Source organism: Ursus maritimus, unplaced genomic scaffold (assembly GCF_017311325.1).
Source record: "Ursus maritimus isolate PB19 unplaced genomic scaffold, ASM1731132v1 scaffold_4, whole genome shotgun sequence".
NCBI classification, from domain to species: Eukaryota; Metazoa; Chordata; class Mammalia; order Carnivora; family Ursidae; genus Ursus; species Ursus maritimus.
This window is the reverse complement of record NW_024426552.1, coordinates 90,050,894-90,065,211: the sequence shown is the minus strand read 5'-3', so window position 1 is coordinate 90,065,211 and position 14,318 is coordinate 90,050,894. Positions and strand designations below refer to the sequence as shown.

The following is a 14,318-nucleotide window of genomic DNA, read 5'->3' as shown; positions in this document are numbered from 1 at the left end:
CTTGCCCTTGCCCAGGGACACATACCTGGCAGATAATGGATCCTCCGTCTCATGCCAAAATCCATGTTCTAAACCACTGCATTTCCATCCATAAAATTATTTTTCATCATCTCATTTAAGGGAAAGGCATTTATATTGAATAGGAAAATTATTCAGATATCTTCAGAAAGTGGTCTGTGTTTCCAAGATTTTATCTTAGAAGAGACAAACATGTCCTATTAGTCAAAAGCAAATATGTACCACTTCCTCAAATGCGTGAGAAATTAAGAAATGAACTTTTACAGTCGCTTACATGTACAGGAGCCCAACATCCAAAACTTGAATTATGATTTAAGAATGATTGGAGGTCCGAATTTTATGCAGCTAATAATTACTCCTCAAAGTTTATTTCGCAACTACGTACATGTCCATCTTTGTCCTCTACCTGATATTTGAATTAACTGTAAAATAAGGTAAAGCTGGTTTCATGAAAACAAGCCAGAACTCCATAATGAAGCCTATGCCTCTTTGGGAATGGAACCGTGTCAAAAATCTTTATCAAAAATTCAAAACTAATTGTCGTAGAATTGAATTTTGAAAGATGGGGAGAGGTCTTGTTTTTGCTCTAAATCATTTAAATTCCATGTAATGAAAAGTGATCAGAGTGCTTATTTTTACTTTGTTTTGTGGGAAATTGTGCTGGGAATGTGGATCTATTGTGCACAAAGGATGTTGGCTTTAGGCTGCAGCCACCAGGCGGGTTGAGTTGAGAAACAATGAGCTCAGTCAGCAAGCCTTTGAGTCTGATTAAGCCCGGAAGTGGGCGCTCACCACGACAGGGCAGAATGAAGGGAATGGAGGCCGTAGTCCAAAACAAGGAACGACTTCTCTCTCTCTCTCTCTCTCTTAGTAAACTAGTATTAGAATTTATACTATCAAATTTATGTCAAGGATTATTTCATTACATGTTATTATCTTTGGTGAAACAAATAGAAGCTTGTTTCCAAGTAGATCAACAGTCCACATGTGTCATGGCTACCGTCTCTAAGACACTTCTGTTTACTGAGGCCTCACATACCCTCATGTTTTGGTAACAAAACATCTTTGAGATCGAGGACCCAAGTCACAGAAGAAAATGCAGAGCCTATACCAGGCTGCTGGCCGGATTCTCATTTCCCTGGGGATTCTCAGTGTGTTCTCTGGAGTTATCGCTTTCTTCCCTGTCTTTTCTTGCAAGATTTGGTTCACAGGATGGAGTGTCTGGATTGCTTGTCCCATCTGGAATGGAGCTTTGGTAGGAAAATGTTTGATTACGTATATTGAGAGAATAAAGAAAGAAGGGAGGGAGAGAAGGAAAAGAATAGCCCGTCCTTTCTAGGTTTTCTAACAATACAGAGAAATCCAAATTCTAAGGAAATGAGAATTTACCGTAGAACATTGATTTCCATTAGTTGCCTCTTAAAAGTAGGATCTTTCTTAATACCATTTTATCATATATACCATCATGTGTACTATAATGAAATGCTGTTCAAGAAATTCTTAAAAAGTTATTTTAATCTTCTCACCTTGGTATTCTCTTTTGTGAAATCTGAATTTATAAAAAATGTAAACCATAAAAAATAATGTAAAAATGGAGAACAAAGTAAAATAATTTTCAGACTAATGCTTTCACTGGAAACACCGAGGTGTGTCGACATGATCCAAAGATTTGCAAGCCCCAAATCTTAGTTCTCCCACATTTGTCCTTGCATGCACCTGTTTGCACTGAAAGTCATTCTAGAAGGTGGGTGATGTACCTCTCGAACGTCGCAGGTCATTAGGAAAGGGTGCATGGGCCCAGTACAAGCCCGCGCTCCACGTCTGCTGATTGAATGACTGCACGAATGAAGGGTTGCACTGGTACCCCAGCTCTGGGGGTCAAAGAAATGAACACATCTAGCCCTGCGAATGCATGTCTTCCATGGTGGTGTGGTTTAAGAGGAGTTACAGAGGCTTGCAACAAATCCTTCTCTCATTGCTTCCTGCGATGCCAGACATTCACCACTGGAGACTAGAGAATTTTGACTTTAAAGGCCTTTTGATCTTTAGCAGTTTTCTATTAAAACGTAGCCACTCTTGAGAGAGGCAATATCTTAAGTCTTAAAAAAAAAAAATTCAACTTTAGCTGGAATATCACCTAGAACATACCATTTTAATCTATTTATCAAATAAATATGTATTGATAGCCTACTGCATGCTTGAGTTACGATGGAAAAAAACAAACAAACAAACAAGGTCTCAATTGTTAAAAAAAAACAAAAACAAAAAAACTCCATCTAGTGGTTTCAAGGATCTCAAGAAGATGGGAGAAAGCAGAATGGTGGGAGTGTGGAACTGAACAAGGAAAGGGTGGGATGGTGTTTTCTTTTTTCTTTTCTTTTCGAATACGTTCTTTTACATCTGCCTCCCCAGTCTTGCCCATCTGCTCTTTCCGCCATCTCCTGCCTGAAGCCATACGTTCATTCAAAGAAATATTTATTAAACATCTACTGAATGCAAAGATGACAGTTACATTGATTCAAGCCGCTGCCACACTTTTCACTGATCACCCAGAGTAAGAAAAACATTTCACATCAGGACCTACAATGTACGTAAATACATCTATATAATTCTCTCTAGGTAAATAGGTTGATTTGGATACATACATATAACTAAATCTATATAACAAAAGTTTCATAAAACAATATTTAGCTTTCTATGTGAAATGAATTCTGGCATTTTCTATTCTATTAATTTCTTTTAATTCTGATTTCAGAACTGACCCAAAGTTTAAAACCACAATTCTAGTCCAACACTGTATCCCTTTTTAAAAATTCTTTGTTTAGCCCTGCTATCATAGAATATTCAACAGACACTGAGATTTGATTAGAATCAAAAATTATTGAATGTAGGCTTGTTCTATGCCAATATCTGTTTTATCAGTTAGACCCAGAGAAATGACGAGATCTGTGTCCAGCATATAGCTAGTTGGTGGCTATTTGATTCCGAGATTGACACATGCGGAATTGGAATCCAAAAGGTAGGACTGGGGCAATGGGGCCTATGTTCAAGTCCAGATTCTGACATTCTTGGTATATGGCAAGAGCTGGACCCTCACTCAGCTAGTTCTTCATTGCTTTTACCTAGAGCACAAGGAATTTTGCAGGTAAAGAGAGTCTGTGTGACACTATCTAACCCTAAGATGGTCAGTGAGAACGACCAAATTTGAACAAAGCTTGTATAATAAAGAGCTTTGCCAATTTTAAAGCTCTACACACATGCTAGTTAATATCATGCCCTTTGTTTGTGCTGTGAAGGAGGAAACCTACCCTCCAGGTGCAGGGAGGGTACCCTTCACATGGGGACTTCATTTCCTGCTCTCAGGGAGACAGAGGAGAGTAAGTGTTCTTGCACCAGCTGTTTCTTAAATAACTTTAATTCAAAATAATCAATATGCCAAAGTTGCATATTTGGGGGCCACCTGCCCTGAATCCCATCAGTGCCCAATCTCTGTCCAAACCCTTCCTTCCTAATCTCTTGCCATCTGCTCACTTTCCCATTCCATCCCCTGATGAGCAGCCGAGTTCCCCATCCTGTTACCTTCCAGAACCTCATCTCCTACCACTCTTCCCTTAGGTCATTCCATCCCCCTAGCCATCACACTGGCTCCTTGTTATGTTCAAATATTCCAAGGTGTGTTATTTGCCTCAGGGCCTTTGCACTGTCTGTTTTCTGCCCTAAGCCTCTTCCCACACATGGCTTGTTCCCTAACTTCCTTTAATTTTTGAAGACATGTCACTTTCTCCTTGATGCTTTCCTTCATTACCCTCATTATTCTACTTAAAATTGTAAATTTCCCTCACACCTGGCATCCCCAATTTCTCATTCCCGGTTCTGTTCTTTTCCCCATGGCCCTTGTTACCATCTAATATACTATATAATGTACTTATTTATTGTTTGTTTGTATGCCTCCCAAAAAAAGGTATATATTATGCAAGGGTGGGGATTTTTTTTTTCTTTTTGTTTACTGCTGGACCTCCAGCACTCGGAACAGAGTGAGTCACATACTAGGTGTTCAATAAATATTGTTCAATAAATACGGTTGAGTAAGTGAATGAGTCCCATGCTCTGGTGGTACAAAATTTTCACACCATTGAACTCTGATTAGGTTGCAAGGACTAAAAGTCAAGCTGGTATTGATACTAAAGCAGGGGGAAAAATCCTCATGAGAAGGAAAGCAATAAGAATGCTCACTCTTTCAGTGATGTCTAAGTTTGGAACAATGTGATTTTTTTCTTTTTCCTAGTGAGTTTCCTAGCGAACCACAGCTCTATCTCATCAGGGTCAACTTCAAAAGGTCTCTGATTCATTCCACAACCTTCTACCAGTCACTTTTGTTTGTTTTGTTTTTAAAGATTTATTTATTTATTTATTTATTTATTTATTTATTTATTTGAGAGAGGGAGAGAGAGAGAGAGCATGGAGGGCGGGGCAGAGGGAGAGAGAGAGAGAGAGAGAGAGAATCCCAAGCAGACTCCCTGCTGAGCTCAGGGTCAATGCAGGGCTCCATCTCACACCCTGAGATCATGACCTGAGCCAAAATCAAGAGTCGGACGCTTAACCAACTGAGCCACCCTGGCGTCCCTACCAGTCACTTCTTAACTTGCCTGCAGAGTGAATCTTCCTCTGGTGGAAAGACAATTTGTACATTTCAATCATATTGATATTTCCTTTTGCAAAAGGCTCCATATCTCTTTTGAGACTTACAAAAGATAGATTTTTATGAATGATACAGAACTTTGTATTTGTTCAGCGCTTTCATTCCAGACTTTCTAAATTCTTTGCAAATATCAGTCCTCAGACTCTCCTAACTCTCTTCTGACAGCCACATGATAAGCAGATTTCCTCTAATTTCTGAACTAGGTTATTTAAAGGCATCAGCTGCTAGAAAGTATGCAGCAGAGAGATCACAGTGCCTTAAGGACTGGGCTCTACTTGGCTCCTGGAGAACGTGGCTTGGCAACTCCGGTGAGTTAGTTAATGGCAAGTGGAGTGCTGCACCCAGAATCCTGCCTGGAGACAAGACCTTAGGAGAAAGGCCCCAGTGTCCTCCTCAGTCAGAGAAGGCACTTGATTATACCATCACTTGAGCCTCTTACAGCTTCAACAGTCCTATGATTTCCAAACACCTGATGGCCAATTTTCCACTTGAATATTCTAAACTTCTTTTTTTTTTAAAGAGTTTTATTTATTTGAGAGAGACAGTGGCGGGGGGGAGCACAAAGGGAGAGGGAGAAGAAGACTCCCCGCTGAGCAGGGAGCCTGATACGGGGCTCGATCCCAGGACCCCGAGATCATGACTTGAGTTGAAGGCAGACGCTTAAATAACTGAGCCCTCCAGGTGCCCCTAGAGATCCCAAGCTTCTTTAAGCTCAGCTTGTCCCCTCCAAATCATCTCATCACCAAAAGCAATGATTTCGTCTCCTGACTTTCCTGGCTCTGAACCCAATTTCAAACTCTAGAGTGACTTTTGACTCAATCCTTCCCACCAAACTAGTGCTTCTCAAACTGTAATGTGCATATGTATCACCCTGGGGATCTTGTTTAAATGTATAAAGCTTGGTTCAGGCCTGAGACTCTGCCTGTCTCACAAGTTTCCAAGGGATGCCAATTGGTTCTAGGACTGTGCTCTGGGCAACGGTGCCCTAAACCAACCTACCCTTGGCCCCACTCCTACCCCACTGCATCCAGTCCATTGCCAGCTAACTTTTATTTTTCCTGTGAAGCATATCCCTATGCACGCTTTCCTCTCATTCTCAGTGTGCACCACCTCCCCCTCAACTCCTTATCACTTCCCACCCCCACCCAGGTTTTATGCCTACATAACTTCAATAGCCAAACTGTGGGAACCCATTCATGAATGAGTTATAAAACCAATCTATTGGGTAGCTAGCGGCATTTATAAAACATGGATAGGATAGGATAGGATAGGATAGGATAGGATAGAATCAGACTGTATCTCACATAGTAACAGTATTATGATTTTGGTTAGATATAAAAATATTTATAACCTGGCCATGATGCAAAATATATTTCTTGCTATGGATAGAGGTTTAAATAAAAGATCGGAGAGGGGGGGTGCCTGGCTGGCTCTGTCTGTGGAACGTGCGACTCTTCATCTCGGGGTTGTGGGTTCGAGCTCCACATTGGGCGTAGAGATTACTTTATAAAGGTGAAACCTTGAAAAAAATAATAGTAAAGAAAAAGATTTGTTTCAAGTTCCTACAGAGACACCTAGACCTCCCTGCATCCCGACCCAAATGCACGTGCTCACAGGCTCCTCTTTCTGTCAGTAAGGCTCCTTCTTTAAGAGCCTTCAGTGTCACTTCATCGTCCAAAGTCCAGATATGTTAGCCTGATTTTCCAGGCCTTTCTCAACCTGGCCTCACGTGGCTTTCAAGCCTGATTTCCTACTCACTTGTGCCCAGAACCAGCCCTGCCCCCCATCTGGGCCCCTGTCGCACTGTCCCCCAAGCCTGCTTGCTGTGTTCCCACCTTTGCACGTGTCACTCACTCAGACTGCCCAGACTGCCCCTTCCTCAGCCACCTCCCACTGGAATCACATCCACCCTCCAAACCGGCTTCGGCTCCTGTTTCCCCCAGGGTGCTTTCATCAGCGATCTTTCCCACGGAAGTGGTATCTTGTCACTGGGCTCTTCTCACACGGAAGGCACTCACTCGTCTTGCCTCATTCGGTGGACGCTCTNCTAGGTGCATGACTTTCCCATCTGGACTATAAATCCCGAGGACAGTTGGCATCGTTACGTCTATAATCATTACTTGGTGAGCTCGCTCATCTGATTCAGCCTCTCGGTGCCTCGTTTGAAAAGTAGGAGGACATCTCCATCATCATAAGGATTACATGAGTTAACACGTGTAAAGTGTTTAGTGTAGTGCTTGGCATACAGTCAGCGCTTATAGATGTTAATTGTTATGATGCCGTCTGTACAGTGCCTATCACACCCCTTGTTCGTAGTAGACCCACAATAGATGTTTGTAAGTGAATACATTAGTGCATATTAAAATGATTCCTCTAAAAGTTTCTATTTCTGTTGTGACTGTTCCCCACTTCCTTCAATTCATCAGCTTCTGGGAACTGAGTCCTTTACGTGGGCTTTAAAGATTCAGAGGGAGGGCTCACAAGCATCATGCAATCAGAGTGTTAGCAGCTACTCTTGCAAAACCCAAGTCAAGTCCCAGGAACTGCCCGGTGGAGCAGAAAGCTAGCCTGCCAGAAAGAGCGGAGGGAGGAGAGTGCAGGACGGGCCTTCTCTCCAGGCTCATACCTCCCCAGGCACCACCTCCTGGTCCTTCCTGAAACCTGACTGCCCTGCTTGCCTCTCAGACACTGCCTCTCCCATTTCCTTTTCCCTCTTCTCTTCCCTACCCTCAAAACTCTTCCTTTTACATTCTTTTCCCTCTCCCTCTCTAAGTATAAGGTTTTTAAAAAGAAAAGCGGGCCCCTGGGTGGCTCAGTCAGTTGAGTGTCAGACTCTTGGTTCTGGCTCAGGTCATCATCTGAAGGTGGTGACATGGAGCCCAGCATTCGGGCTCCGCGCGCAGCGGGGAGCCTGCCGGAGACTCTTTCTCCCTCTGCCCCCCCCCCATATGTGTGCTCGTGCGCTCTGTCAAATAAATACATAATTTTTTAAAGAAAAAGAAAAGAAAGCAAGGAAAGGGAGGCTGTGACTCAGGGGACACCTCACCCTCTGTCTCACAGGCCCGGGGGGGGGGGGGCGCCCCAGGAAAGGTGGGTGTGCTCGCTCCTGAACCTCCCGCGTCCACAGGGTGGATTTCACAAGTTACTGAATGGCATTCATACACCAGCCGAGTCCATGAAAGATCTTTTCAAAGTTTTGTGTAAACAAAGCAAGATTCAAGCTGGCGGCTACCGCAGAAATAACAGGCCACTGCAAGGCTGCAGCATTTTTCAGCGTTCGAAAGGAGAGCAACGGTTCCTGCCAGAGTAGCTAAGGCAGCGTGCGTGCGGGCGTCTGCTAACGCCAGCTGTCTGCGCGCAGGCGCACCAGCAGCGACTGTCGCCTCTGCTTTTCTCCTGTTCGGTCCAGTGTTGCTGTCTCACACGGGCGTGACGCGCGCAATGACGGCGCCTTGCCTCTGAAAGCAAACACCGGCCCCGGCTCGGCATCGGGGCTCGGCTGCTCTTAGGAATTCGCCTGTTTTGGGGTGCTATTTATGCTGGCTCGACCTCCGCAGGGTCCCTTGGAAACTTTCCTCTTGGAGAATCAAACCAACCTCTTTCGACTAGAGAAGGTTCTGTTTTTATCCACGGGAGTTTTATGCTATGGCAATGCCACGTCTGGAATTTCGGACTTAGCTATCCGAGAAGCCCGGGTGAACACACGTGTGTGAGCTTCCCCCCAGCCCTCCCCGCCCCCCGGCCACCAAATTCTCCAAGTCGGACATTCGAAATAAAATATGTCAGGAAAGGGAAAAGCTGGATCTCAAAAAAAAAAAAAAAAAACCCCCCGAAAAAATCAAAAACAAAAAACAACAACAGACCAGGCGGGACACCCCAAAAACCGTATTGCTAGAAACTGATTTTTCCCCACAAATTTGTTGATACTCTACATACAGTCATATTTGTTTCTCTGTCAAAAACCTAATTTGTAACTACTTTTAGTCCTGCCCTCATTCTGTATCTTGTTTCAGGCACATCTCTTCCTGGTTTTCTCTCTCAACCTCAAAACATTCCCCCACCAGGAACAAATGATTTATGGGCCAGGAAGACGCGGTTTCCAGGCTCAGTGACCACAAAGGTCTCCTTCATCAGACCCGGAGTGGAATCAAAGATGAGCTCAGAAATTTTTTTTTTTTTTTCATTATATATTGCTCAGTTCTGGTGATACCATTCCCTCCTTTGTTTAACTATTTTCATTCTGCACCTTCGGTCTTTTTCCCTTAGAGGAGACTAACAACAACAACAAAAACAACAAAACAAAAAAACCTCTTGAAACCTGGACACACTGCACCCAGAATGATTAACGTCCCACCACGCATTCACTCTAATTATAATCTTTGTTACTATTTGCATCCCACCAGCAGGCCGAGGCTGCAGAAGCTCGAAAGAAAAGCAGAAAGTAAAAGATAACGCTGTTGCTGGGCGGGTTTTCAGGGTTCTGTGGCATGTTTCCTTTCCGGTTCCTCCCATTTGTAATTTCAGCAATTTGTGAGAAAGATGAACAATAGACAATGAATCAAAATAAAACATATGGCAAGGGTTATAAAGCCAAGCTTTTATGCCAGTGACACCTTACAGTAGTGAGGGTTATAATTGTGATGGCAAAGGCAACACAGAAAATCAAAAAATGAGCTTGTATGAATCATGTCTTTATGACACTGATGGCTTCTTTGCCTCATTGTCATCCCAGATGAGGAGGAGATCAGAGCCATAAATCCATTTAGCCATTTGCTGTTCTTTCTAGTTCATAATAAAGTTGTCAAACCGTGAGACAGATTGAACTCTTTTCAGAGCTACCTTCTATCATAGATGTTATTTTCCCATTTTCCTCTCACAGGCCGTCAAGACTGGGATACTTCTGCTGTTGGCTCACAAACAGCGGACCAAGAGATACCTGGTAAATATGTAGACATGGAGGAGGATGGTTGAATAGATTTGAAGGTCAAATCTCTACCAGTTCAGGATGGAACATGGGGAACGTGATTTCCAATTATCATTGAATTCTGTCTGATTGATGTCTTACTCTAATGGATTTCAGCGATAAACTAGGTTTTAAATGGATAATTTTTATCTGATTTCTTCTCCAAACACTTTCTACAAGTTCCTGTGATTATTCTAAATATGTAAGTGTTCCAGTTGGGAGAGGACACAACCAATACTGATGGGCCTGAACTTCACTTTGAATAAATGGATCTTTGTTTTCTTATTATTTATTTTTTTTATAATAATATTTTTTATTATATTATGTTAGTCACCATACAGTACATCCCTGGTTTCCGATGTAAGGCTCGATGATTCATTAGTTGTGTATAACACCCAGTGCACCATGCAATATGTGCCCTCCTTACTACCCATCACCGGTCTATCCCAATCCCCACCCCTCTCCCCTCTGAGGCCCTCAGTTTGTTTCTCAGAGTCCATAGTCTCTCATGCTTCTGTAGGTTACTCTGTTTTTAATCATGTATTTTTAAGGCTCACCTCCTCAGTTTGGGATCTCCTTCCAATGTCTCTGTTACTTCTCCCCCTAAAAAAGGATGCAAAGTCTATGATACCTTGCATTTCAATCGTATGGAGCCAAGTACTCCCACAGTATAGAAAGACTACCTTGATGTGATCATAGATTTAATGTACATGTGAATCTCGTGGGAGTCTGGTTAAAATGCCAAGTCTGATTCAGGAGATCTGGGTGAGGTGTGAGAGTCTACATTTCCAACAAACTTCCAGGGACGTCAGTGCTGCTGGACCACGGACCATGCCCTGATTAGCAAGGTACTAGGATAAGGCAAGGATTCTGTGTAATGTTTGTTTTTCCCAGCCCAGACTGGCTGTCAACACATGACAGAAGAAAAATAAACACATGTTTGTTGAATGGAATTCATTTCAATTTTGGCCCAGTTGGCTGATATGTTATTCTCCTATAGCGTAGATTCAGAAGGAGAACAAAGGGGCCTGAAAGAGAAAGTTGTAATGCATTTCTCCTTTGCTTCCCAGTAAAAGAGATTAATACCCGACGTCTCCTTCTTTCTTCATATTGCTGAGAAGCTTTTGAAGTATTCGTTCCCAAAGTAACAATTTGTTTTTGCTTTCTTTTCAGTGGGAAGCTAGCTTCACCTTTGTGATTGTAAGCATGATGGCATGTCCACTTCATTTTGCAGTAGCCTTGGAATCTGCTCTCCTTGGCCCATATTGCTTCTACTCATTTTCAGGGATAGCAGGGACCGGTTACCTCGGTTATGCAGTCGCCTTTCCTTTCCCATATGCAAACTTCCCATCAGCTTGTGTGGACCCGCCACACTATGAAGAGTACCACCTGACGCTTCAAGCCTTTGACCTCTGCCTGAGCTTTGCCATGCTCTGTGTGTCCCTGGCAGCATTCATCAAGCTTTCTGCAGGACTTATCTGGAAGAGACACTTACAGGTAAGTTTCCAGAAAGGGGGAACAAGTTCTTATTCCATCCGGAATGCTAAAATGGAAAGTCTGCCAGATTTGTATTTAATCTGCCTCTCTTATTTATCACTGTATCTTGTATAACCAAAATTTTCCCACCCTTTCTACCTTTGCCCCAGCAGAGAGGCTGATATAACATCAAATTTAGCTTTCTAACTTTTTCCCAGATGGTTAAGAATAATCTTGATAATACGATAGTAATAGAAATATGAACTGAATGTTTACTGTCAGTGTTCTTCCCATTTTCTAAGATAGTAGACTGAGCCTAAAGGGTTTATGTAACTTGTCCAAGGTCACACAGCTAGTGAGCAGTAGGGTCAGATTCAGAACCCAGAACTCTTTCTCTCAACAGGCCAGATTTATCCTGGGCCCCCTTGTCACACACCTTGTACGCTCTCTCCTCCGTTAGATCATTAAGATGCATGGTTCCAGCCTCCAGGACGGTTAGGACAGAACCACTGGGAGTGATTTCTGATTCCAAATTCCTATGCCTGATGCTGGGTCACTCCATTGTGAGTTGAACAGCCTCCTCCTGGAAAGAGATCTTTCCCACGACAAACTCCGATACTGGCTTTATGATTCCAGTTAGTATTATACGAAGGTCAGGTGAATTGGGGTTATGTTAGCCAATTTTTTTTCCAGTTTGATCCCATCAACACAAATCAGCAAAGCTAGAAGACAAGAACTTGGCTCTCTCAATGCCTTTTGTGGTCAGTCTTGTCCTCTTCAACTTCTGCATAAGTCTGCAAAGGAAATCCTGTACATTCTTAGGAACAGAGTGGATTTTACAAGGACGCCTACTGAGAATTGAGGCTAGCTGACTAAAATTACCTCCCCTGCTGTACTGCCAGTGCATCTAGAAGTTTAGAATTTGAGATTTCTCCCTTTTAGGGACCATCCAACTTCCTAGAGCCCTTTGTTCAAAGGAACATAAACCCAGGAGAATCACGCATTAAAGCATTGGCTACCCATAACCTCTTGGCCTGAACAGCTAATCAGACATCTGGCTGCCATCTTGGGCATGACACCCAATGTTTAACACTGAATGGAGGGCAGAGAGAAAAGAATGAAAAGATATCTGCAGAGCCTGGTAATTCAGCCTCATGGAAACCCAATAGTGAGGCTACCTAAAGTGCCTGGAAAGAGAAAAAATTAATTGAAAACAGAGCAAAGTTCCCCAGCTTCAGAATTTTGCCTTTGCCCATCTTGCTCAGAGTAGTTTCTTGGTGTGTGATTTCTAAACTAGCTGTAGGACCCAACACAACTACAACATGTTTCTCAAAGTGGATCAATGACAGCAGAATCACCATGGTTCTTGTTAAACCATATTTCTGGCTTCCGTCCTGGCCCATTCTTAGGGCAGAAACTCTGGGGTTAAAGGCAGGGGATACACATTTTTAACACATGCCCCAAGAGATTCTGGTGAAAATTCTCTTCCTAGCACAGGATTCTCTTAATGTAACTTCTGGACAGAATCTCAATTTTCCCATCTGCATAAAATGCAACGCTAGTTTGGGTGAGAGTTCTCAATAAATTTAATAAGCAGCAAAACTTCAGTGAGCATTTTTGGATGACTTGACACAACTTAATCCATAATGATGGCAGATCACGTTTCATTAGCAAGGCTGAGTGGCTGACATAACGGGACATGAGTTTCTGTATTAATAAATACGCCATTGCCCCCTGAGCCCACAAGGAGCACATGTAGCTTGAACAAACCTTTGTTACCATGTGGGACACCTCAGTGGCTCAGTCGGTTGTCTGACTCTTGATTTCAGCTCAGGTCATGATCTCAGGGTTGTGGGAGAGAGCACCACGTCAGGCTCTGTGCTTGACATGGAGTCTGCTTGAGATTCTCTCTCTTCCCCTCTGCCCCTGCCCCCACTTGTGCTCTCTCTATCTCTCTCTTTCTGTCTCTCCCTCTCAAAATAAATAAATAAAATCTTTAAAAAAAAAACACCTTCATTACCATGTTAGCATGTAGAAATCTCAGCTTTTTGAGGCACAATTTCCAGCAGTGAAATAATGTATTGTTTGTCAAAATTCTAGAAAACACATAACTTTTTTAGAAGAAATGGCAAATCACTTGTTAGGATATAGAATCCTACAGGGTGATTCTGCATTTAATGAGCCTCCATATAGTTATATTGTTAGGTTCCCTTCATGCTGAAAGAGATAAGTAATATTTTTATTTTTTAAATATTTTATTTAAATTCAATTTAGTTAACACACACTGTATCATTAGTTTCAGAGGTAGGATTCAGTGATTCATCATTTAATGATTCATCGTTAAAATCATTTTGCATCCCAGTCAGCTCGAGCTGTTATAAGTAAATACCATAGACATGGCGGCTTAACCAACACATTTGTTTCTCTCAGTGCTGGAGGCTGGAAGCCCAAGATCAAGGTACCAGTATGGTCGGTCTTTGGTCTATGGTCTTCTCTTCCTGGCATGTGGACAGTCACCTCCCTGTGTCCTCACATGGTCCTTCCTGTGCCTGCTCCTGGACTGAGAAGATCTCTGTCCTCTTCTTATAAGGGCAGTAATCCCATCATGGGGGGTCTCATCCTCATGACCTCATTTAAACTTAATTGTCTCCCAAATCACTTACCTTCAGAGACCATCCCAGTGGGGATTAGGGCTTTAACATGCAATTGGGGAGGGAGACACTAACAGTTGATAGCGTCTCATGGAAGGTCACACAGTGTTGGTGTGTGAGCATGTGGTCAGTTGGTACCCAACCAAAACCACAGTGAGAAATGCTTGAAAGAGACATAAAGAGTGTGATGATTTGGATAAAAGCATTATACGAGCGCTACAGACCGAATGTTTGTGTCTTTGCAAAATTCCCTAGCCCCTGCTGTGATGATATTAAGAGGTGGGGCCTTTGGGAGATAATTAGGTTTAGCGAGGTCAGAAGGGTAGAGCTCCCGTGATGGGATTAGCTTCCATGATGCTCTTATAAGCAGATGAGGAGGCCAGAGTTGTCTCTCTCCGCCATGGAAGGAGACAGCCAGAAGGTGGCCATCTGCCAAATAGGAAGAGGGCTCTCCCCAGACGATGAATCTGCTGACACCTTGATCTTGGCCATACAGGCACTAGAACCGTGA

At 42.9% G+C, this 14,318-nt stretch overlaps 1 protein-coding gene across 1 annotated transcript; it reads left to right on the top strand.

Moving 5' to 3' along the window:
- Positions 1-1,114: 1,114 nt before the first annotated feature.
- TMEM212 (transmembrane protein 212) lies at positions 1,115-14,318 on the top strand. Its single transcript, XM_040621742.1, has 4 exons — positions 1,115-1,273; positions 9,597-9,656; positions 10,854-11,177; positions 14,178-14,318. The coding sequence occupies exons 1-4, from the start codon at positions 1,115-1,117 to the stop codon at positions 14,316-14,318; spliced, it is 684 nt and encodes a 227-aa protein (XP_040477676.1).